This window comes from Anomaloglossus baeobatrachus, chromosome 2 (assembly GCF_048569485.1).
Source record: "Anomaloglossus baeobatrachus isolate aAnoBae1 chromosome 2, aAnoBae1.hap1, whole genome shotgun sequence".
Taxonomy (NCBI): Eukaryota; Metazoa; Chordata; class Amphibia; order Anura; family Aromobatidae; genus Anomaloglossus; species Anomaloglossus baeobatrachus.
The window spans coordinates 541,325,352-541,350,982 of record NC_134354.1 but is presented as its reverse complement, the minus strand read 5'-3'; the positions used below and the strand labels follow the sequence as shown (position 1 = coordinate 541,350,982).

The window sequence follows — 25,631 nt, the reverse complement described above, 5'->3', positions numbered from 1 at the left end:
GTCACAGCTATTTTTGTGTTGTTCCAAAACCCACAAAGGCAATAAAGGTGTATAACAAAACATATGTATTTGCAATAATTTTCTGGGAGAAATCCTTCATTTCTGGAATAATTTCAAGGGTGCCAACACTTTCAGTCATGACTGTACTCACATTCTGCCATGTTCATCTTCTATCGCCGCCACTCCCATTAGTCTCCTTAAGTTTGTGCTGTGTTTCCTGGAGTGAGCCGGAGGTCACCTTTCATGTGGAATCAAAAGGGGTTGTCCTAGTAGTGGACAATCCCTTTAAGGCCAATTCATCCAAGGATATTGAGTCCACCTCCATGTGGAAAGAATGGGCCCTACGATGATATAAGACAGGGGTCAAGAACCTTTTTGGCTGAGAGAGCCATGAACGCCACATACTATAAAATGTAATTCCATGAGAGCCATACTCACCAGGAGGGAGCGGCAGTGGTGGAGTGGCTCAGAAAGTCCCAGGAGGTAGGGTAGGCGATGCTGCGGGCACGGAGGAGGGTTGCTTAAGAGGATCAGTGTGCAGAGAATCGGTGATACTGCGGGCTGTCGCGGCAGCGAGGACTATTGATCTTCTGGCTGCTTTGAATCTCCTACAGTTGACGAGATCAACTTAAAAAAAATGGCTGTGGTGCATGCGCAGATCCACGCAATGGACTTCAAGAAAAAGGCCGCGGAGTCCTATCTGCACACATGCCGCCTCCGGGCCATTTTCTTGGAGTCGATCTCGTCAAATGCGGGAGATTCAAAGCAGCCCACAGATCAATGGCGCCGCCGCCGCGACAAGCCCACAGTATCACCGAACTTGCGCCACCACTGTCGCCCCGGTAAGCCATATGTGGTTTGTAAGATGCACCCCCATTTTTTCCACAGTTTGGGGGGAAAAAAGTGAATCTTACAAACCGGAAAATACTATATTTTTATATTAAAGATCTGTCTGCGAGCCAGATGCAACCATCAAAAGAGCCACATCTGATCCGCAAGCCATAGGTTCCCGACCCCTACTATAAGACCTGTTACATTTGCTATAGAGAATGTATATTTTGGCATGGATCAGAGAAATGCTCTAATTGATTATAATTGAAATGTGCATTGGATTACTACTAGGTATGGAGAGTGAGTAAGGCTGCTTTCACACATCAGGTTTTTGCCATCAGGCTTGATCCGGCAAAAAAAGTGATGCGACGGATCTGGCGAAAAAATGGACCAGTCGCATCAGTTTTTTCCATCCGTTTCTTGACGGATCCGTTTTGATACTGAGCATGCTCAGTTAAAAAAAACGGATCCGGCAGCCGTAATCCGTTTTTGCCATATTACGACGGATCCGGCATCCATAGGCTTCCATTATAAAACACTGCGTACGGAGCCGGATCCGGCACGATACTTTTTTTTGCCGGAGACAAAAAACGTTCACCTCAACGTTTCATCCAGCCGCCAGACAAGCAAATTTTGCCAGATCCGGCAAAAGCCGGATCAAACGCAAGATCATCCGGCGCTAATAGAAGTCTATGGGGGAAAAAACGCATCCGGCATCAACAGACGCCGGATGTGTTTTTTTCATGTTTCTGCCGGATTGTGCCTGATGGCAAAAAACTGATGTGTGAAAGCAGCCTAAGCAGGCATAGGGTACTAAGTCGCCCATTCATTTTTTTGGCCTATGACTTAATTTCTTTTTATAGTATCCTAATGATCAGCATCTCTAATAGTAATGTGAAAGTTACATTGAAAAATCTAAAATGCTATCTAGAAAAAGCACTCTCCACCATTGATTTTTCATAGCTGTTTCTCTGACCCTTTCGAGCCTGTGCCCTCCCCCATATCCAAATATTTAAACAATGAACCTTGCACCAACTGTGTTCCCTGGAATAGAGATAGTGGTGGAATAGGAAAGTCTTCCCACCATGGGGTTAGAAGGAAATAAAATGACATGTCTCTGGATTACTCTGATATTTCTGCCTCTCCTAGATTCTGCTGGTAAGTTATACAATACGACATTACTATAATGTATATTGTATTGCTATTACCTTCTATGGAGCTGTAATATAAAATATAGAGGGAATAAGATAGTGCTTGAATAAATTATAAAAAATGTCACGTGCAATGCACATAGTAACCATAGTCTAGAATTAAGCGTACCACTGCCTGTAACTTTTCACAAGATGTTAGCGTGTTTTCCTTTCTTTCACATACAGATACATACGCACACCCACATATATACAGTATATGTGTGTGTGTGTGTGTGTGAGTATATATATATACATATATACACACACACACACATATATGCACACACACAGCAATATATATATATATATATATATATATATACACTGTATATAAATTTTAAATTGAACATGAATTACCATTTATAGATCAGTGGCAAAAAAGTATCTATAGTGATTTTCTAAATAGTTTCCATAGGGGATTGGTATTACAAGTTGCAGGAATCATAATAATATTTAACAGGTAAAAAATTCTTATCATAGTTGATATATTAGATTGTACGTAACATTGTGTTTATGTGTAACATCTGCAAACATACCGCTTTGTACTTTTAGGTGTTTGCTTGTACTGACAAGTGTTGTCACAGTTCAGCTGAACATTTATTACGTAAAGTCATTGCAATGTACAAGTTATAATTATCTTACACAGCTGCAAATAAGGCACAATTCACAAATCATTTGGGCACCATGTTTACACGCCTTGCGTAATCTTTATTCATGTGTAGTACGTTTACCGTAAATGGGAAAGTGGTCAATACATTTTTATCTGAGCTATACTAAATTCTATCTAATACACTATATACATTTGAACAGTCCCAATTATCACTGACCTGATACATACAGAAGTAACTGTAAAGGTCAAATTCAGTTTAGGATATACTGTTAGTTGATTTATTGTAAATAAATACTGTACCTCACGCCACTTGACTAGAGTAAAATTTGTGGTGATATGCATGAAGACACACTCCACTTTTAAGACGCGTCAGATTCATTAAAAGTAGGGCACCTCTGACTCCAACACGGTTCCTGATCAAGACTAGTGTGAACAACATCAGTCCTAATGAATAGGGGCGAATGTGTACTTAAAATTAGTAATATTTTGTGATTAGCAATTTTTGCATTACCACAGAAATTTCAGAACAGTAAATCTGGTCTGGGGCAAGAGCTTTAGGAAAGTAGCGAGAATGCAACTTATTCCTATCTTATAAGATAAAGAGATTTAATAAGCTATTTTCCAAATCACTTCCCACATAAAATGAATGATAAATAACAAACCGTGCAAGGTGAATGTAAGTAAAATGAAATTCAATTTATATTGAGTCATTATTATAATCAAACATATCATATGATAGTTTATATAATGTTGGTTTCAATCATGACTGAAAAAATGATATATAATGTTATAGTTAAAGAACTTTTATTTTATTAACTTAATTCTCTGCATTACCAGAGATTGTTCTCTGGCGGCTTGTACCTCTTCCCGTGGATCAGGTTGACCAATCATAAGAAGCAGGTAGCGTTATGCAAGTGAGAAAAGAACATGTCCCCAAAATAGCTTAGAATAGGCTTTCTCCTGTGTGAGACATGTAGCGACAATCTACTCTCCTCACTGGTTTCACTGCAAAGCACTTACAAGTGCTAGGAAAAGAGCAGAGATGAGTGTGGTTACTAAAACGTCTCCATGTTTCACCTCATGGTAGCCTAGGCTATTTTATACTGTTGACGTCTTTTTTTTTCCTTATATGTTGCTGCCTGCTTATGATTGGTCAATGTCATACAGGGGAACAAGTACAAGCCGCCAGAAAAGCATCTCTGGTAACACTATGTTGGGCTTATCATAAATTATAACCTAAACTTTACATAGTAATATCTCCGCAACGGAGAGGAAAAATTAAAAAATAAATACATTATATTCAACTCTGTATCCTTTATTACATTATGTGACTAGTTTAACATGTTCAAAATGGTGAAAAACTGTGATGGGTTTCCTTTAAATTGTCAACTTTCCCACCAAAATCCATACTTTTAACTCTGTTTTATTCAATGTGTATGGCCATCTTTTGCCAAATAGCTGAGTATGAATAGTGAGTTAACACTGTCCTTTATAGTTTTCATACAGACTAAAGATGCTAATGCAGTATTAAAGAGTCGAATAAGGAGAGCTAACAGTATATTCGAGGAGTTCAAGCAAGCAAACCTGGAACGAGAGTGTTATGAAGAAAAATGTTCATATGAAGAAGCCAGAGAATTTTTTAAGGATGACAGACGTACGGTAATCCTGGTTGTCATTTATATTCTATGAGCCATCACCATAATAAACTCTTTGTGGCATGTGCTAAAACCACGTGGCAACAATTTTTGTAGTTCGACACTAAACACAATCACTACAAGTAAGAAAGATGAGGAAACAATCTCTCTAGTGGACAAAATGACTTTTTCCCAGATTGCCATTGCTTGCTGTTTTATATTTCATTGCTGTGTTAGGGATTGTTAGTCTTGTTGATGTACTGACATTGTGCTATGTACAGATGAATGATATCTTTGCTGGGTTTTACAGAACAGAAACTCTCCAGTCAAAACTCATGGTTTTTAAACTCTTCATGGTTTTTGGAGATATTCTGCTTAGAAAACTCAGCAAAAAACTCAGTATCAACTCATGGTTACTAAGTCTATACCGTTAAGGCTGCTTTACACGCAACGACATCGCTAACGAGATGTCGTTGGGGTCACGGAATTCGTGACGCACATCCAGCTTCGTTAGCGACGTCGTTGCGTGTGAAACGTACGAACGACCGCTAACGATCAAAAATACTCACCTTATCGTTGATCGTTGACACGTCATTCTAATCCCAAATATCGGTGCTGGATGCAGGTTGTTCGTCGTTCCTGAGGCAGCACACATCGCTACGTGTGACACCCCAGGAACGACAAACAACACCTTACCTGCGTCCTCCGGCGACGAGGTGGGAGTCACTTTCTTTCGGCTGCTCTCCGCCCCTCCGCTTCTATTGGACGGCTGCCGTGTGACGTCGCTGTGACGGCGCACGAACCGACCCCTTAGAAAGGAGGCGGTTTGCCGGCCACAGCGACGTTGCTAGGCAGGTGACGACATCGCTAGCTGACTTTAACCACAGCCTCAAACTTCCTGGAATCAAAATTAGTTTCCGTACATGGCTAATATGCAGTGTTTTCAGGGAGGCAAATCTTTCATATGCGCTCCTAGGCGTGCCCCCCACTCTAGCAAAGCAAGCCATAGGGTTCTAATTTGTTGCAATTTTGGGTAAATCACAAGGACATGCTATAGTGTCGAAGAAAGTCCCCAAGATCCAGACTCAGTTGTGGCTCTTTACACTTTGTCCATGACATTTGGTAACCCAAAAGTAAGTGTGACTTGGTTACACTCTTTGCCAGAATGGTATTATGTGTAGAAGTTCATTGGATTTTGACCTCTGTATCAGCTCTCAGCACCTCAGGCCATATGAGGACCTCAGATATATACACATGGTCATAAACGTCTTTTCCATCTTAGCGGGATTCTCCAAAACATAATTTAATTTGATATCATTCTCTATTTAAAAACTAACCACTTTTCTAAAATACTTCAATTAAAAAATCCCTGACCTTCCCTTTCTACTCTAATTTACTATTTAATTTATATCAAAAGAGGTTTTGTTTGAGTCATACAGAATGCATGGGGGATTCGCAAATGAGATATCATCAGGGGGCTGGACCTGTGGTCAATGCCTCACTGCTCTCTCCACCCTGAAACAAACCGTCATCAGGGTCAACCCTTTCTGGCTCTATGTTCTGCTAGATGGTGCATGATGCGGTTGTCAATACTGATGCAAGCACAGTATGCTATTCCTAGTCACTGTGTTAGAATTCGCTCACATGAACGTATGCATCAGAGTAGAGCTATCTGATATTTTATCAGATAGCCCTTGGACCTGTGTTAGGCTATGGGGCATTGCGGACCAGCGCTTTTTTTCTCATGCCGATTCGGCATGAGAAAAAAATTGCAGCATGCTGTGATTAACAGCGTATATCGAATTACACCCAGCCATTCAAGTCTATAGGTGTGTGCAAAACATCGTACTGCACTCGGATGACATTAGAGTGCAGTCCGATTTACACCGAGACAAACAATGGACATCTTCTCCTCACCTGTGATCCAATTCACACATGCAAAAAAATCAGATCACAGTAAATGACAAATGGCTCAAACTCTGAGTCAGAGTTTGAGCTCAGAGTAATTTTCAAAATCAGCCTGATTCTTTCACATGAGAGAATCTGGTGGTGGTGTGAGGCCAGCCTTAACATGTGCTAGCATAACTAGAAGAAAAAGACATGAATCGCACATCCAAAATTCATACTTTGATCTAATGCAGCTAGGCAAAAGTTAAATAATAGAACATGAGGTTCTTAGTTTAACATTCTGATCAGACTGTATGAAGCCCACTGCCACGTCATGGCGAACCTCTGAGTGGGTCCCTAATGTATGCCTAGAAAGTGCAGCACCGCACGCTAACCGCTGCAGCAGCGGCAATACACCAGCAGGGCAGGTGACTTGGTGCCTCACAACGCCCATGCTGCAAGGCTGAGTCCCCATGTCTCCAGGCCGCACCACCCCACTGATACAAAACCAACACCACGGCGGCCACCACACAGCACCAGCACTCTATGAAAGGAGCTGTACACTCACTTTCCAGAACCAGGACCCCTCTTTGCAGTCTAATGTTAATTAAATACGCCTGTGCCAAATGGGAGGCAAAAGTTAAATACTAGACTAGCGGCTTTTAGATCAAAGTATGAATTTGGGATGTACAATTCATGTCTTTTTCTACTAGTTGTGCTGTTTGCATTTTATCCCCCTCTGTTGTTTTTTACTTGAGTCTGCACTCCTACCATTTAGCACAGGCATTTTTAATTAGCAGGAGACGGCAAAGAGGGGTCCTGCTTGTGGAAGGTGAGTGTACCGCTCCTTTCACAGAATGCCGGTGCTATGTGGTGCTGCCGTGGTGGTGGTTTTGTTTCAGTGGGGCGGTGCAGCCTGGAGTCATGGGGGCTCTACCTTGCAGCATGGGTGTTGTGAGGCACCAGGTCGCAGTGCTGCAGTGGTTGGCACTTAGTGCCGCACTTTCTAGGCATAGATTAGGGACCGTGATGTGGCAGTGGTTTGATCAGTGTTAAACTAAGTGCCTAGCGGCTTTTAGATCAAAGTATGAATTTGGGATGTGCGATTCATGACATGACAAGTGAACAAGAGAGTGCTGTCTTGCGCGGTACATCACTGACAGTGCTTTACCTGGCCGGCTATAAGAGAATGGACAAGCTTGCCAGTTCATCACTTCTCTCTAGAGCTGGCGAGGGAGCGCAGTGTCTGTTGCACTGTAAACAGGTGCCAGAAATGCAACAATGCAAGAAATGCAACTCAGTGGTGACTCACAGCAAGTATTTATTTTACAGGAAGAGGGAGATAGTGGGCAGGTAATCAATAATTGATACAAGCATTCAAAACCAGGGAAATCAATTTGCAATTGGCAATATGCAGGGTAGCAATTGACTGATATATTACATACAACTACTACGGATTCTAGTTAACAAATTTCACTAGCGTTAACCCAATTCCAGTCTTTCTGTCAGGGGAGCATCAGTGTCACCCTTGTTCTAGTCACAATATATACGGTTAGGCAGGGAAACCGCAGGTTCTATATAAGTATATCTATCTTAATGGCACACTAGGCTTGCCGCAATTGTGTTGCAATTGACTGCGTCAATAGTCTAACTTCAGTAATTAGTTAAATTTTCTTCGCACCAAACGTTAAGGCAGGAGGTAATGGCCTGGCTCAGTTGGACACTGCGCTGGAGCGAATATAGCAAAAATGAAAAGCAGAAGGCACTTACCAATTGAAAGCAGAAATCTTGTGTTTAATTTTCAAAGTAGAACAGGCATGAAAGAACGGAGGAGAGAGAGAGACCGACCACCCACAGACAACAGCTGTTTCGCACCGGCAGCCGCGGTGCTTTGACAAGAGGGACTTGTCAAAGCGCCAGCTGCCGGTGCGAAACAGCTGTCGTCTGTGGGTGGTCGGTCTCTCTCTCCTCCGTTCTTTCATGCCTGTTCTACTTTGAAAATTAAACAGAAGATTTCTGCTTTCAATTGGTGAGTGCCCTCTGCTCTTCATTTTTACTATATGGCTTCCCAGTTTATCCTGTGAGGTGCACCCCTTGTAGTAGTTCCACACTAGCGAACCTTGGTTTTGTGTATCGTGACAGGTGAAATATGCACTAATTGCCGGCTGGAAGCTGTGTCCGGTTTTTCCTTCTTTTCTGAATGACTTGTACTGGAGCGAATGTTTGTTTCTTGGTCTCCGGTATTCAATCTTTAATGTTAGGCCATGAAGTCTGGTCCTTCTCAGGAGACTGTGATCGGTGTTCTGTCTTTGGTGCTTGACCACAAAGTCTAGACATCCTCAGGAGATGGTGTTCGGTCTTCAGGTTTCTCTGAGACAGTATTCAGTATTTAGTCTTTGGATTCCCCTGGAGACGACAGAACGTAGGTCTTCTTTGTGCTCAGTTTGCTCCTAGGTACTTCTACAGTCATTAAGGGTGACACGGTGGCTTAGTGGTTAGCACTGCAGCCTTGCAGCGCTGGGGTCCTGGGTTCAAATCCTACCAAGGACACCATCTGCAAGGAGTTTGTATGTTCTCCCCGTGTTTGCATGGGTTTCCTCCCACACTCCAAAGACATACAGATAGGGACTCTAGATTGTGAGCCCCAATGGGGACAGTGTTACCAATGTATGTAAAGCGCTGTGGAATTAATAGCGCTATATAAATGAAAAAAAAATATATTATTATTATGGACCTGCTTTGCTGCATACACGTCTGCTCCTCTGCTAGTCATGGCACCAACTCTGCCTCTACGCTTCTGGCCCTACCTTTTATGTTTTGTATGCGCCACAGTTGTCACCTGACCCGGCGTTTCTTTCACACTCTTCCCTCAAGGCACTTCAGTTCCTGTTGGTTCTGTCCCACCAGCAGATGGCGATATTTGTTTACAAGTGCTGTAGGACACTGGATATGAGCATCTTCTGCTTCCCAACCCCTTACACCACAATGAAAGTAGCACAGCGTGAAGCAGGGACACCATACTGATCATGCATTAGTATTGACAGCCCATGCATGCTCAGAATAGCAGAGAATTACCCAATTATCACCCAGCCCCTTAAAGAGTCCATCCTGATGACAATCCTTTTCCGGGAGCAGCTGCAGCAGTGACTCAAACAAAACATCATCAGAAGAAAAAAAACAGATAAGAAGTTAGAGTAGAAAGGGAAGGATAAGGATTTTTTTTATTTTAGTACACTCTGAAAGTGCTTAGTTTTTTACAATCAATAGAAAAATCATATTAAATTTTGTTAGGTTTCTGACAACGCCTTGAAATAATATAACAATATCCATATACTGTATTGGTATTGTTAAATAATATTAGGCTTTAAAATTGAAATCACTCTAGTCCTCCAGGGATAAAAGTTATTAACCTATAAACACCCAGAACTACCAATGTACATTACATATATCAATATTAATGACTATCACCACTTGAGATATTAGATGTTACTTTCTAAGACACCAAATTGCCAAGAAACCAATACAGGTAACAATAACAAAGTGTGAGACTTTAGTTTCTGCTTGGCTCTATTTGCATACTGTTATGTTGTTTACAGAAAATCACGATTTAAGACTAATGTAAAATTCTCTTTTTATTCTTTAGAAAGAATTTTGGAAGGTGTACATAGGTATGTTATAAACTGTGCTACCTGATGAACAACCATTCTCATGTATTATTTTTATATGGTAAGAATGTCAAGTGTGAACTCTTCACAGATGAAGACCAGTGCCTTTCCAATCCTTGTCAAAATGGCGGCACATGCTATGATGATTATCAGTTATATATGTGTCTTTGTCCAGAGGGGTATGAGGGCAGAAACTGTGAAACAAGTAAGTTATTTTTTTTCAATAGATAATTCATTAGTAGTGATGAGTGAGCAATACCAGGTGCTTGGTACTCCTAATGAGCAGTTGGAAGTTCGGATGGGAACGGCTCAAGTACCAGAGGATAATGAAAGTTAATGAGGAACTCGAGCATATTTCCCAAGTTCCCCATTGACTTCCAGCGCTCAATCCTCACTATTCATTAGTCTCCTTCCACACATTTCAGAGCCTCATGCAATGTGATTTATACCTTGTAGTTTGTGAGAAGAGTGGGGTTAAGGCCATTTTACATGCAACGACATCGCTAACAAGATGTCGTTGGGTCACCGAATTCGTGATGCACATCCGGCCTCGTTAGCGACGTCGTAGCGTGTGAAACGTACGAACAACCGCTAACGACCAAAAATACTCACCATATCGTTGATCGTTGACACGTCGTTCTAATCACAAATATCATTGCTGTTGCAGGACGCAGGTTGTTCGTCGTTCCTACGGCAGCACATATCGCTATGTGTGACACCGCAGTAATGAGGAACATCATCGTACCTGCGGCCGCCAGCAATGAGGAATGAAGGACGTGGGCGGGATATTCCAACCGCTCATCTCCGCCCCTCCGCTTCTATTGGGCGGCCACCTAGTGATGCCGCTGTGACGCCGAACGAACCTAACCCTTAGAAAGGAGGCAGTTCGTTAGCCACAGTGACATCACTAGGCAGGTAAGTACGTGTGACCATTCCTAGTGATGTGCGCCACTGGCAGGGATTTGCCCGCAACGCACAACCGACGTGGGCGGGTGCTTTCACCAAAGTGAAAGTAAAGTGGCCTTTAGACTTAATTAGCTTTTGGAATTCTTAACCTAGCAACACATTGTATATTGGAGAGAGCAAACATTTTAGAAGGAGTGAAGCTTGACCTAGGCATATGAAAACTGTTGGCCAAACAATTGTTCAGTTGTCAGCTCTCTAACTGGCTTCTACCATAGCTAAGCCTTTGGATAGTGCATTGAGAAGTTGGTGCATTGCGTGAGAATAACATTTTGTAACTTTCTACAGATAAAAATGGCACACTGAAGTGTGAATATGAGAATGGGCAATGTGAGCAGTTATGTCATGACACTCCCACCATACGACGCTGCTCATGCATGGAGGGCTATGCTTTAGGAGAGGATGGAACATCATGCATTCCTACAGGTCAGTAAAAGATCATCTAATATTGAGCTTGTTGGATGGTGTAGATTGGAATGCCAAATACAATATATATAAAGCCATTTTGCAAAGCCCATACGTGTACACATGGTCTTCAAGGACAAAATTATTGTACAAATATTTGAAAACAAATGTGTTTTGTACTATATTTCATCAGTATGTTTGAAATGCTTGTTTAACAGTGGAATATCCATGTGGACAGATACCAGTGTTGAAAAAGAAAATATCAAAAGGGCGAATTGTTGGAGGTGAAGAGTGTCCAAAAGGAGAGTGTCCATGGCAGGTATTAAGTTCTTTTAACTCATTCCCACCAGTCTTCCTCTTTCTGATCAGGCCAAATTGTTCAAATCTGACAGGTGTCATACGACAAAATGTTTAACAAATAATTTCCGTATGTCTACTTTATGACCATCATTTTTGAAACATACTTTTTTGATAGGATGTTAGAATGCTAAAAATTTTGCAGCAATTTATCATTTTTTCCAAAGAAAATTACAAAATCTATTTTCTTAGGGATAACTTCACTTTTGAAGTTAAAGAGGTTTTCCCAAGAAATATCTTAATTTTAAAATTGATTTTAATTAATAAAACTTGTAATAATAATTTCCACAATTTGATGTGTTTTAAAATAATGCTCCTGTGCTGAGATAATCTTATAAATGTGCCTCTGCTATGTACTGTGTAATTTCTGTGTCTGACCGTACGGGCACATGGTCTGATCATATCATCTCTCCTGGTAGGTAGGACACAAAAAGTATACAGCACAGGATCACAGCTGATTCTTTTTGTGAGGTAAAGCAATTCCCAGCCTTTTTTTGAAAAATGTTTTACCTCAAAGAAAGAATAATTTGCAATCCCATGCTGTAAAGTATTTTTAATTTTTTTCCCTTGCCCAGTTGATGTGTTATGATCAAACCATGTTCCGTGCACGGTCAGAAACAGCGATTACATAGTACATAGCAGGGACACATTCAGTCATGGCCGAAAGTGTTGGCAGCCATGAAATTGTTCCAAACAATGAAGTATTTCTCCCAGAAAATTATTGCAATTACACATCTTTTGTCATACACAGGTTTATTTCCTTAGTGTGCATTGGAACAACACACAAAAACTGGAAAAAAAGAAAATTGGACATAATTTCACACAAAACCTCCAAAATGGGTTGGACAAAATTCTTGACACCTTTCCAAAATTGAGGGTAAACACCTTTGTTTCAAGCATGTGATGCTCGTTCAAACTCACCTGTGGCAAGTAAGAACTGTGGGCAATATGACCATCACATCTGAAACCAGATAAACTTTGCATTGTGTGTCTGTGGGTGCCACACAAAGCATGGAAAACAGACAGAGGAGAAAAGAAGTGTTTGAACACTTGAGAACCAAAATTGTTGAAACATATGAACAATCTCAAGGCTAATAGTCCATCTTACAAAATCTTGATGTTCCTTTGTTCATGGTGTGTAACATAATCAAGATGTTTACAGGTAATCTCCCTGGATGTGGGCGGCAGAGAAAAACTGATGCAAGGTTGTAACGCAGGATAGTCCAGATGATGCATAAGCAGCCCCAAGTTTTAGAGAAATTCAAGCTCTCCTGCAGGCTCAAGGTGCATCAATGGCAGTGTGAGCTATCTATCTTAATTTGAATGAAATTAAACATTATGTCAGGAGACATAGGAGAACCCCACTGTTGTCACATAAAAAAGCTAGACCGCAGTTTGCCAAAATGTATGTGTGTAAGCCAAAATTCTTCTAGGAAAACAACTTGTGGACAGATGAGATCAAGATAGAGTTTTTTGGTAAAGCACATCAGTCTATTGAGTACTGGATATGGAATGAGGCTTACAAAGAAAAGAACACTGTACCTGCAGCCAAACATGGCGGAGGTTCAAAGATGTTTTGGGGTTGTTTTTCTGCTTCTGGAACTGGTTATCTTGACTCTGCAGAGGTCATCATGAAATCTGAAGATTACCAAAGGAGTTTAGGTTGCAATGTAATGCCCAGTTTTAGAAAGCTGGGTTTGCATTCTAGGTTATGGGTCTTCTAGCAGGAGAATGACCCCAAACATACTTCATACAGCACCCAGAAATAGGTGTAAACAAAGTGCTGGAAAGTTCTGAAGCGGCAGCAATGAGTCCGGATCTAAATACAATTGAACACCTGTGACAAGATCTTAAAATTGCTGATGGAAGAAGGCAGTCTTTAAATATGAAGGACCTAAAGCAGTTTGTAAAAGAGGAGTGATCCAAATTTCCAGCTGAGAGGTGTAAGGAGCTTGTAGTTGGTTATAAAAAGCGATTTATTGCAATTATTTATTCCAAAGGGTGTACAACCAAATATTAAGTTGAGGGTGTTTTTTGTCCTGCCCATTTTTGGGGTTCTGTGTGAAACTATGTCCAATTTGCTTTTTTCCTTTGTTTTTTTGTGTTGTTCACATAAAAACACATAAAAGAAATAAACATGTACAGTGCCTACAAGTAGTATTCAACCCCCTGCAGATTTAGCAGGTTTGATAAGATGCAAATAAGTTAGAGCCTGCAAACTTCAAACAAGAGCAGGATTTATTAACAGATGCATAAATCTTACAAACCAAGTTATGTTGCTCAGTTAAATTTTAATACATTTTCAACATAAAAGTGTGGGTCAATTATTATTCAACCCCTAGGTTTAATATTTTGTGGAATAACCCTTGTTTGCAATTACAGCTAATAATCATCTTTTATAAGACCTGATCAGGCCGGCACAGGTCTCTGGAGTTATCTTGGCCCACTCCTCCATGCAGATCTTCTCCAAGTTATCTAGGTTCTTTGGGTGTCTCATGTGGACTTTAAGCTTGAGCTCCTTCCACAAGTTTTCAATTGGGTTAAGGTCAGGAGACTGACTAGGCCACTACAACACCTTGATTTTTTCCCTCTTGAACCAGACCTTGGTTTTCTTGGCTGTGTGCTTTGGGTCATTGTCTTGTTGGAAGATGAAATGACGACCCATCTTAAGATCCTTGATGGAGGAGCGGAGGTTCCTAGCCAAAATCTCCAGGTAGGCCGTGCTATCCATCTTCCCATGGATGCGGACCAGATGGCCAGGCCCCTTGGCTGAGAAACAGCCCCACAGCATGATGCTGCCACCACCATGCTTGACTGTAGGGATGGTATTCTTGGGGTCGTATGCAGTGCCATCCAGTCTCCAAACGTCACGTGTGTGGTTGGCACCAAAGATCTCGATCTTGGTCTCATCAGACCAGAGAACCTTGAACCAGTCTGTCTCAGAGTCCTCCAAGTGATCATGAGCAAACTGTAGATGAGCCTTGACATGACGCTTTGAAAGTAAAGGTACCTTACGGGCTCGTCTGGAATGGAGACCATTGCGGTGGAGTACGTTACTTATGGTATTGACTGAAACCAATGTCCCCACTGCCATGAGATTTTCCCGGAGCTCCTTCCTTGTTGTTCTTGGGTTAGCCTTGACTCTTCGGACAAGCCTGGCCTCGGCACGGGTGGAAACTTTCAAAGGCTGTCCAGGCCGTGGAAGGCTAACAGTAGTTCCATAAGCCTTCCACTTCCGGATGATGCTCTCAACAGTGGAGACAGGTAGGCCCAACTCCTTGGAAAGGGTTTTGTACCCCTTGCCAGTCTTGTGACCCTCCACGATCTTGTCTCTGATGGCCTTGGAATGCTCCTTTGTCTTTCCCATGTTGACCAAGTATGAGTGCTGTTCACAAGGTTGGGGAGGGACTTAATTAGTCAGAAAAGGCTGGAAAAAGAGATAATTAATCCAAACATGTGAAGCTCATTGTTCTTTGTGCCTGAAATACTTCTTAATACTTTAGGGGAACCAAACAGAATTCTTGTGGTTTGAGGGGTTGAATAATAAATGACCCTCTGAATAAACTTTTCACAATTTAAAAAAAAATAAAAAAAGAAATAACATTCTTTTTTTGCTGCAGTGCATTTCACACTTCCAGGCTGATCTACAGTCCAAATGTCACAATGGCAAGTTAATTCCGAATGTGTAAACCTGCTAAATCTGCAGGGGGTTGAATACTACTTGTAGGCACTGTATGTAACAAAATGTGTAATTGCAATAATTTTGTAGGAGAGATACTTCATTTTCTGCAACAATTTCAAAAGTGCCAACACTTTCGACCATGACTGTATATAAGATTATTTCAGCAAAGGAAAATCCCTAAACAACACCCCATTTTATAATGTTGAGATAGAAAACTGAAAATTTACAGTCCCAGTTCCAAAAAAAGTTGGGATGTGGTGCAAAATGTTAAGAACACAATAATGTAATTATTTGGAAATCTATTACAGCCATATTTTATTTAAACCAGAACATAAAACACAAATTGAAAAAATAAAGTCATTTAGAAAATTATGTCGGCAGCACATCTCAAAGATGATAGGAATGGAGCAATGTCTATCATTGTATAGTTTAGTGCCCAATACATTGGGCCCAGCTTGTGGTTCTATAGACGTGCACCCTGTAAATTAAATGAATTCTTTCCGCTGCAGCAATGCTATACATGTGAATGCTAATTTGGGCACACAGCGTAACTCAGAAGGAAGAGAAGGCAAATTGATTTTGGAATCAAAATTTTTACCGGGTTTCTTTTTTTTTTGGGGGGGGGGGGGCGAAGTAGCCATGTTTCCTTTACAGGACTTTTGCGATAACTGTGATTTTTTTTTTATTGACAGATATATACTCTAGATGACTAGTGCTCCAGAGCGCAGAATACTCACTGTTGTGAATATCATCAGAGATGGTGCTGTTCCTGGGAGTGTTTCTGGGCTCCCTGTAGTGGCTAGTAATGGTGGTGAGTCTGCTTCTGCATCTGTCGCTCAGACAGGTGTTGGAGATAATTGCTGTTTCAGGAAGCCTATAGAGTCCAGCCTGGGGGGGACATAGGAAGGCAGTCTCTGTCTAACCTTTGGCAGTGATAATTGTTTCTGCTCCATGTTAGGTTGTCCTGAATTTGTCCTCCAGCCTTTAGGCTTTTCCCCTTCCCTGAAGGGTTTATTTTGCCTTTTTTCAGCGCCATTTTGGATATTCCAGGAACGATTTCCACAGCAATTTTTCGTTCCTTTGCATCGCTTTTGTTTCCATGTCATCCTGAGTCTGCAGCTATGCCTGATAAGTATTTTGTTCTCTTAGTCTGGGCTTGGTTAAAGGCTGAATTTGTATTGAAGGGCGTTTCTGCTTAATCTATGTCTTTTTCTACATCTGTGTTTGAGAATATTCCTTTTTTGTTTCTTGCAAGTGAATAAGTGCTCTTCCTGCACTATTTTTGGGGGACTATTTATTCCCAGCAAGAAAGGGAGTTTTTACTCCCTGTTTGATCAGAAGTCTTGTATTTTTTGTATCTCATGTGTTTTTGTAGTTAAGATCTTTTCTATTATATTTGCTGAATTCCTGATATAGTGGGAGGAAGATCGTGTGATCTTTAAGGGAATTTTTGATTATTGGTGCTGGTATTATTCAGGGTTTTTACTGGCTGCAACCAGCAATCTATCCTATACTTTTGTATCTAGCTAGCAGGGCCTCACTTTGCTTATTTCTATATGTACCATCTGTGTGTTGTTTTTTCTTACATCACCGTCGTTATATGTTGAGGGCTTTGACTTTCCTTTTTGGTTGCCCTGATCCAAATCAGGATTCCTCACTCCATCTTTGAGGTTAGTTAGTTCTCCGGCGGTGACGAGGCATCTAGGTTTGTTAGGAACGCTCCACCGCTACTTCTAGTTGTGTTTGTGTAGTCAGTGGATTGCAGCCAGCTAAGTTTCCAACTACTCTTGTGTATTATCATCTACCACTTTTAGTGGGATTTTTGCAAGATCTTTTGTTGTCTCCTGACCATAACAACTCACTGTTCAGAGCGCTGACTGTTTACTATCTCCGGCGCTTCCCCAATGAGTAAAAACGATTGAATACGAAGCTATATTCTCCCTGCAGCCACAGTTTTATTTAGGCAAATATGTTTTAAATAGTATTTACCTGCAGATCACCACTATGGTTGCAAATAAATATCATTTTTTTTGCTGACAGGTTCCCTTTAAAGCAAAGGTGCACAAGCTTTTTTGGTCCAAGTGCCAAATTATGTGATTGTACCACTTCCTAGTGAATGGATATTTTGATCTGAGGTATATATTGACAGTGCTATATATGTCATAATCTAATATGATATTTCTGGGGTCCACTTTTGGAAGTTTTAATATTGCAGACTGAGAGGGTCCTCTGCTCTACTATTTGGGAATTCAGAAAAAAGTAGCGAAGATGACAATACAATGAGTGCAGCTATCCCTATAGCTATAATACCTCCATCACATGTCCGTATAAAACACATACGTGAAAAAATGTTCCCGGTATCATCAGTGTCTACTTTTACTAACAGAGTTTTATCAGAGAAGGCTAAATAAATCACAAAACTTCTCCTATACTTTGCAATGTTAAACATGGATGCCTTTTGTGTGCTGTACGTGGTTTTCATGGACCCATAGTCTTGTATTGGCCCTTGTCATCCATGCTGCCAGAAAAATTGGACATGACTCCTTGTGTTTTGCATGGACACACGTCCATCTAAAAAAACAGACGTGAATAGCACCATATATTATAATGGGTATGAATGGTATCTGCATAAGAAACGGATACCACAAATACTGGAAACTTGGACATATGGAGGAGGCCTAAGAGTTACAGAGCACAGAAGAGTCAGAGACGGCTGGGGTCCACACAGAATGGCATTGGGGGCCACATATGGCCCCCAGGCTGCAGGTTGTGAACGCGTTTTAAAGCAATTCCCTGCCGCACCCATGCCACAACACTTCTCTGTCTAGTTCCAGCAATGACATGGTGTGTCGATACATTATTTCAGCAGCAAATCACTGACTGTAGCATGTCTATTGTACACTACTGAGGTCAGTGCAGCCATTGTTTGCTGTGGAGATCATAAATCTTTTTAACACATCATCGCCAGTAAGGTACTATTATTATTTTAGATCATTGGAAGTTGTTTAGATACCGGGTTAGATAAAGTTATATTTCTCTTGGGTGTCACACTTTCAGGACAGCAGCTATCATCCTGCAGATTAACACTATATCTATAGGCTGACAGCATTGTCAGACTTTAATGAAAATCACCTTTAAATACATAGCATATATTTATTACTAATCAATACAATGTACAAAAAAATAATTTTCTGATTGAAGATGGTTTTATTTTCACCATATTTTAGAGATTTTCTTCACATCACCTTCAAGTTAATAGTAAATTTAAGGGTTTGCTCACATCTGCGTATAAATACGTCAAGTGCAATGAGATAGGAACATTGGATCGACCTTGCACCAATGTTATTCAAAAACAAAATTGGACTTAACTTGATTGTTGATTAATAGCTGCTGAGAAAAAGAAATGCATTGCATAGATGGCATACAGATGCTATACGGATGCTAGGCGTGGAAAAATTCACATACACGTATAGCACTCGCATGACTTTTAAAATACCCAACGGATTTCATTCCTCCTATTCTCCTGGATGAAAATCGGACCAATTTATCATATGCAGATGTGAGCGAACCCTTTATGATATTCTTTTCTCGGACAGGATATTCCATAAATGTCCGATACGGGTCCCACATTTCAACCCATACCAAGCTGAAGTTAAGGGCTCGCTCACATTATTATTATTATTTATTATTATAGCGCCATCAATTCCATGGCGCTTTACATGTGAAAGGGGTATACATAATAGGGACAAGTACAATAATCATAAACAGTACAAGACACAGACAGTTACAGGAGGACAGAGGTCCCTGCCCGTGAGGGCTCACAGTCTACAAGGGATAGGTGAGGATACAGTAGGTGAGGGTAGTCACTCATATAGTCACTCATGTGAGAGAATTGGGTCAATTAGTGATCAGAGTTTGAGCCCGAGTGTCATTCTACTGTGCTCCGATGGGAGAATTGGAGCACAGCTGAGAATTGGAGCACAGCTGAGAAGTCAGAGAACTTAATTTCTCCATCTTCTCCCCTGTCTGTGTCCGCATATATCAGATTGCCCTCAGATAACATCTGAGTGCAGTCCGATGTTTTGCACACAACACAACCATAGACTTGTATGGGTGTGCACCGTCCGATATACACTGCCAATCACAGCATGCAGCAATTTTTTTTTTTCTCATGCCAAATCGGCATGAGAAAAAAAATCGTTGGTCGGCTTTGACCCATAGTTGTTGCAAGTGCTATCTGATAAAACATCGAATAGCAGTCGACCATGTTACACGTCAGTGTGAGAGAGCCCTAAAGCAAGGTTAAGAAGCCTTGTTCTATCACTGCTAACACTGTTTATTAATCTCCCTGCGGCTCTGGCTTAATTTTGGTAATTTATATACAAATGAAATTCTGAATTAGATAACAGATAATGAACACATGACTAGTGCTAATAGGAGAGATTCAAAACTAATCAGCATTTTTTTTAAATATATTTGCAGGCTCGAGTGGTCTTAGACAGACCATTAATGACAATCTGTGGTGGGTCACTAATTGCACCAAATTGGGTAGTTACTGCCGCTCATTGTGTAAAACCTGGTTTCAAAAATAAACTAACAGTCGTCCTTGGTAAGTAGAAAAATGACAGATGTAAAGCTGACAAAAAATTATCTAGAGTGTAAGACTTGACTACCGTAGGTAACATTAATATATGTACTGTATATGTGGGCAGTCAAAAAATCTGGACAAAACAATAATAGCATTCATGATTAGTGATGGGCGAGCACTACCATGCTCGGGTGATGGCTACTCGTTAAGAGCAGTTGGATGCTTGGATAGCCACAACTCGAATACCCGAGTATAATGGAAGTCAATGGGGAATTAGAGCATTTTTCCAGAAGATTTCCCTTAAAAATTATCGAGTTCCCCATTGACTTCCATTATTTTGTGGTAATCGAGATGTGCCCATCTGAGCATCCAACTGCTCTTAACGAGTAGTGTCACCCAAGCATGATAGTGCTCAGTCATCACTCTTCATAATTAACTTCATAATTATAGAAAGCTTTATTATATCATGCCATCCAAAGAAATGTAGGAAACATTCCACCTTCAGACGAATTCTCAAATAATTTCCAGATTTGTCAGTAAAAAAAAATGGAAAATTTCTTAGACACTTTGCACTTACATCTGCATAAGCTCAGCTCTACGTGAACCCATTTGTGCAGGTACAGAGCTGATGAGAGGTATGGGGGAAACTTTCACACAAGCTTCAATACCATGATCCAGTATGCGATATATATTTGGATCTTCTCTTGGTGTTTCAACAACTTGTAATTTAATGTTAAATCCTCGGGCAGTATCTGCATCTTTCTACAGTGTTGTTTGTTTTTTTAACGATAGAGTTTTAAATCATCTGTATGAGTTGTCTGCCAACGTGTGTGTGTGTATGTGTGTGTGTGTGTGTGTGTATATATATATATATATATATATATATATATATATATACTGTATATTTCTGAAAAAATACCTAGAATGCTATGACATTGCAATAACTACTGTAAATTTAGGTATTACTTTATTTTTACGCAATGTCTCAGCATTATCATCTTTATACTTTCCACTTCCTCCACAGGTCTTTGTTCTTTCTGCTACAGCGCTGATGTGTTGTCATGACATGTGACTTTTGCAGCCAATCAATGGCTGTGGAGGTGATCCGTCAACACCTCTGAGCTCACATATGCAAGTCGACACGTTTTCAAAGGTGCAAAAACAACAAAGACTTGGGGATCCAGAAAGTGGCAGGAATAGGTAGGGTTAGTTAAAGAAGCACTCCCATCAAAGTTTTATTCTCTTAATATAATGTAATCATCATAATATATGGCACTGTGTACTTACAATTGCTAATTTTCTCTTCCTACCCAGTTAATTCTTTTCTTTCCTCTGCTCTATGTAGAAACAGGAAGCCTGTTTTCCTTGCATGAATCATTCCCCTATTTAACTCCTGACCCAGCTGCTCTCTCCGCTCCCCTGCCAGAGATATTACAGGGATGACTCATGCAGGGGAAAAAAAGACTTCCTGTTTCTACATAGCACTTAGAAGAATTCAGCTAGTCTGTGTTACTCTAGTGGGTCTGCACCCACTGCGCCACTGACCGGACTTACCCTAGAGAAGCATGACTAAGCACCTACCAGGTTTTCACCTGAGCCTCTGATGCTGAGGATGGACTGGGTGGCTGGTAGGCACCAGGTACCCCTCCAGGGTAGTCCCCAATACTGCAACAGCTGACCTAAAGGTCAGGGATGCAGGTACAGAGGGCAGGCAGGACGGAGCGTGTAGTGTAGGCTATCAGGATAGACTATATTCAGGAGTTAAGTGGATGGGCAGGGTCTAGAGACAGGCAGCACAGTTAGGCCCGTTTCACACATCAGTGAAAAACACAGACGTTCTTCACTGACGTGTAAAACACGCACAAGTCCCTCTGTGTGCCGTGATTCACGGCACACGTGGGTTGTCTAAGTGCAATCCAGGCTCCGTTCTCCGTGATCCGTGATTGCACATAGAGATCAACTCCCCTGTGCCCGCTCCCGCTCTCCATGGTGTTGAACGCTCCCACGGTGCAGCATCCGGCCGGCGCTGACCCCCGCAGCAGCTGCTTCCGGGTCGGCTGTGTCGTGCATTCAAGAATATGCACGACAGTAATGAGCCGGCTCAGAAGCAGCAGGCAGAACAGGCTGCACAGAGCGCCGCTGAAGCCGGGTGAGTAAAAATGATTTTTATTTTATATGCACGTTTTTTTCTGGCATGTGTTTCACGGATCACACCACTGCGTGGTCCGTGGGACATCAGTGATGCCAGAAAAAAATGGACATGTCTCCGTGCGGCAATCACGGACACGCGGGTACGCCGCACGGAGACATGGTCAGTAAAAAATCACTGATGTGTGAGCAGACCCATTAATTATAATGGGTCTGTGTATGTCAGTGATTCTGGTACGTAGAAAAAAAAGCACAATCGTACCAGAATCACTGACGTGCGAAACAGGCCTTACAAGTACGGGAAATGGGCCGGCAGGACAGGTTATGTTTCAGGAGACAGGCAGGACAGGTCCAGGTACTGGAGATGGATTTGCAGGACAGGGTCTGGTTCAGGAGACAGGCACGACATGTTTGGGAATATGGGGAGCAGAACAGGTTCAGGAACTAAGACAATAGGCAGACAGCAGAAAGGAGTACTGACGGGATCACAATAACCAGGAACCTAATAAGGGGAAGATGCCTTAAATACCGAGTACCTCCCAGCCATAGGTTGGGGAATATTTTCTGAGTGCACATACTGCCCGTTTAAAAGTTGGGGAGATTCTGCACTCACATCCTAAGGACATTTCCAGGAGACCTGCGCAACATGCACACACCCTTGGGTGTAGGAAATACAGAAAGAGAAGGAGGGCGAGGAGGCCAGCCGTAGTGGTGAGTACACAAGCGTCCCTGCAGAGGAGAAGAGGCTGGACAGTGCATTGGTTCCGGCGTTATTCTGGTTTTTAATCACGTGATGTCATAGACCTAATGGAAAACTGAAGAATTAACTGGGTAGAAGGGCAAAATGAGCAATTGTAAGTATACAGTGCCATATGATATAATGACTGCAATATATTAGGAGGATAAAAACTTTGATGGGAGTGCTTCTTTAAGGTAAATTTTTTTTTTTCAAAACATTTTATAGCATTTTAAGCAGTGGGTTTTTTTTAAATAAACATGTAGCTGGACAACTCTTTAAAATAAGAGCTTAGGGTTTTATTGCATTCTGTTTTAATATTGAGTTCAGTGACTAAACAGTATGCAGAAAGCTACTAAGCTCTACATGGCTGCTGAAGGAGCCCATGCATGATTATATTAATTTTATCAAGTGGTTTTAAGTGTTGTCAAAATGTAGGCAAGGTTCAGGTTATGTAATGAAATTATAACATAAATACTACTTACCCACTCAACTCCCTATTTGTGTTCTCACCTGAAGCTCTTTTGTGACCTATACCATAATTTGCAATTTGGTTTCATTAAACGAATTGCATCATTTGGCTTTTACAGGCTTTTTGTTTCTCTACACATTCAATTGGTTTGTGTTCACAGATCAGCTAAGAGGAGCTCAGAAAGACAGATAAAAAAGTTATAAACTCTCCCATAGGACTATCAGGATGAGCTCACTGACAGATTCTCAGTTGAATCATTCTGCAGCAAGTTAGGTCAAGGACACACGGTGAGAAAGACGGTGTGAATGGAATGCGATAAAAAATCATATTCCACTCAGACCAATATTACTCTATGGGGCAGCTCCCATGAGCGATTATTTTCTCATCCCTAATCGAAACGAGAAAACAGTCGCAGCATGCTGTGAATGGAATGCGATCCTGTTCCACTCGCACCCATACAAGTCTATGGGGTGAGTGAAACATCACATTGCTCTCACGTTGCACCGTTGTAACATGAGAGCAGTGCAATTCTCACAACGGAGGAGATAGGGAGTTAAAGCCCTCCCTTTCCTACTCAATGCCGGCCCTCCCCTCCGCAGCCCTGGCCCTCCCCTCCACAGCGCAGCACCCCTTCAATAACTGTGGTCTGATCGCACGATCGGACCACAGTCGCATGACACTCAGCTCCCGCTGTGCTGCCAGCGTGTGCCGAGTGTCATGCGAGCACTCGCACAAATCCCCATGTGGCCTCGGCCTAATAGACAGTGTAACACAGAGGCAACAGACAATAAAGAGTGCATAATTTTTAATGAAACCCAATTAAGAAAATGATTTTTAGTAAAAAACGCATTAATTTAAGTAGGAAGAAAGATGGTCGGTAAAGGTGGCCAATCCAGAGGTTGTCCAGGACTGAAATATTGACGACTCAAGTCAACAATATCATATCTGTGGGTGTCCAGCACCCCGTAGTTCAGCTCTTATTAACTTCGGCAGCGGCAAGATGTAAACAGTGTGCAGAGCAGAAATAGCACAGCGCCGTACACTGTGCAGTGGCCTTTTCTGGTACTGCAGCTCAGTTCCTATTCACTTAGCTGAGCTGTAGTACCTGTGAATAGGCACTGCACAGTGTATGGAGCCGTGCTCGTCCACATCATATTATTTACACCAGGCTGCCATCGGAGCTGATAACAGCAGATCAATGGGGGGCCGATGTGATAATGAAAACATTTCAATATAGCAGTTTTGGACAAACGCTTTAAGAAATGTCCATAAAATGCAGACATTTACTTTTATTAAAATAAAAAGCAAGAACAATCTACAAATTTTAATTTTAATGATGACTATGATGGTGACTGTTATTTACCCTTACAGGTGACCATAGAATAAGTAAAGCTGAAGGAACTGAAGAAGTGCGCAAAGTTGTAGAAATCATAATTCATGAAAAGTTTGTTGGGATTGCAACAAACAATGATAATGATATAGCTCTCCTCCGACTGAACAGCTCAGTAAACTATACAGATTACGTGGTCCCTCTCTGCCTGCCTGACATCCAGTTTGCCGTAAATCAGCTGCTACATCAAAGCTCTTTCTCGGTTGTGAGTGGCTGGGGTCGCCTTCTAGAAGGTGGAGTAACTCCGGACGTTCTTAGGAGAGTAATCCTGCCCCGAGTGATGACGCAAGAATGTATCGAGAAGACAAAGATGAATATTACTGCCAATATGTTTTGTGCCGGCTTCACTGATGGCAGCAAGGATTCGTGTAAGGGCGACAGTGGTGGTCCTTATGCCACTAAATATAAAGAAACCTATTATCTCACTGGTATTGTCAGCTGGGGCTTGGGATGTGCCAAAGTCAACTCCTATGGGGTGTACACAAGAGTAACTCGCTATTCAGATTGGTTGACTGAGAAGATGAAGCCAGATTCCAGATAATAATTCACACCATTACCAGAAAAAAATGTGCTGTATATATACATCAAATATCGGAAAGAATACATGTTACTTATATGCTGAGATATTGTGCGATTGCTTGAATTTCAGGGCCAGAGCCTTAGGTTGCTTTGTTGAGACGCCCTAATAAAACTTGACCTTTCTGTTTAAAAATAAAATATTGTATAGCATGCAGAGAATCCTTATTGTATATTTCAGTTTAAAGGGCTAAATATTATACGTATCCCTTTATAGAGAACCTGTCACTTACCAAAAGTATCTACATTTTTTTACCTGTCCTAAATACCACTATACTTCTGTATCTAGTGATGATTTTTTGTTCATGAACCTCTCCATTGAGCTTCTTTGATGCCGGGTGTATGTGTAATGGCTTCAAAGATGCCCACTGCCCATGATCGGACGTTGTCCACACTTTCGGTCAAGCGCACTACTGCTCTCAAAAGCAGGGACACAAGCACCCGGCTGTTGAGTAGTGTGCATGGTCAGAAGAGTGGACGACTTCCGATCATGGGCA

General features: G+C 41.4%; 1 protein-coding gene across 1 annotated transcript; it reads left to right on the top strand.

Moving 5' to 3' along the window:
- Nucleotides 1-1,916: 1,916 nt before the first annotated feature.
- On the top strand, nucleotides 1,917-25,099 carry LOC142289893 (coagulation factor VII-like). The gene is made up of 8 exons (XM_075333833.1): nucleotides 1,917-1,989; nucleotides 4,127-4,290; nucleotides 9,796-9,820; nucleotides 9,909-10,022; nucleotides 11,069-11,206; nucleotides 11,404-11,504; nucleotides 19,707-19,833; nucleotides 24,540-25,099. Exons 1-8 carry the CDS (start codon nucleotides 1,917-1,919, stop codon nucleotides 25,097-25,099), a joined length of 1,302 nt encoding a protein of 433 aa, XP_075189948.1.
- The last annotated feature ends 532 nt before the right edge of the window (nucleotides 25,100-25,631 follow it).

Excerpts from the sequence above, each read along its gene's own strand:
- LOC142289893 (XM_075333833.1), top strand. The coding sequence starts at position 1,917 with ATGGGGTTAGAAGGAAATAAAATGACATGTCTCTGGATTACTCTGATA. Across the intron at positions 11,505-19,706 it reads AAGGAGAGTGTCCATGGCAG|GCTCGAGTGGTCTTAGACAG; the intron begins GTATTAAGTTCT and ends ATATATTTGCAG. Across the intron at positions 19,834-24,539 it reads TAAACTAACAGTCGTCCTTG|GTGACCATAGAATAAGTAAA; the intron begins GTAAGTAGAAAA and ends TTACCCTTACAG.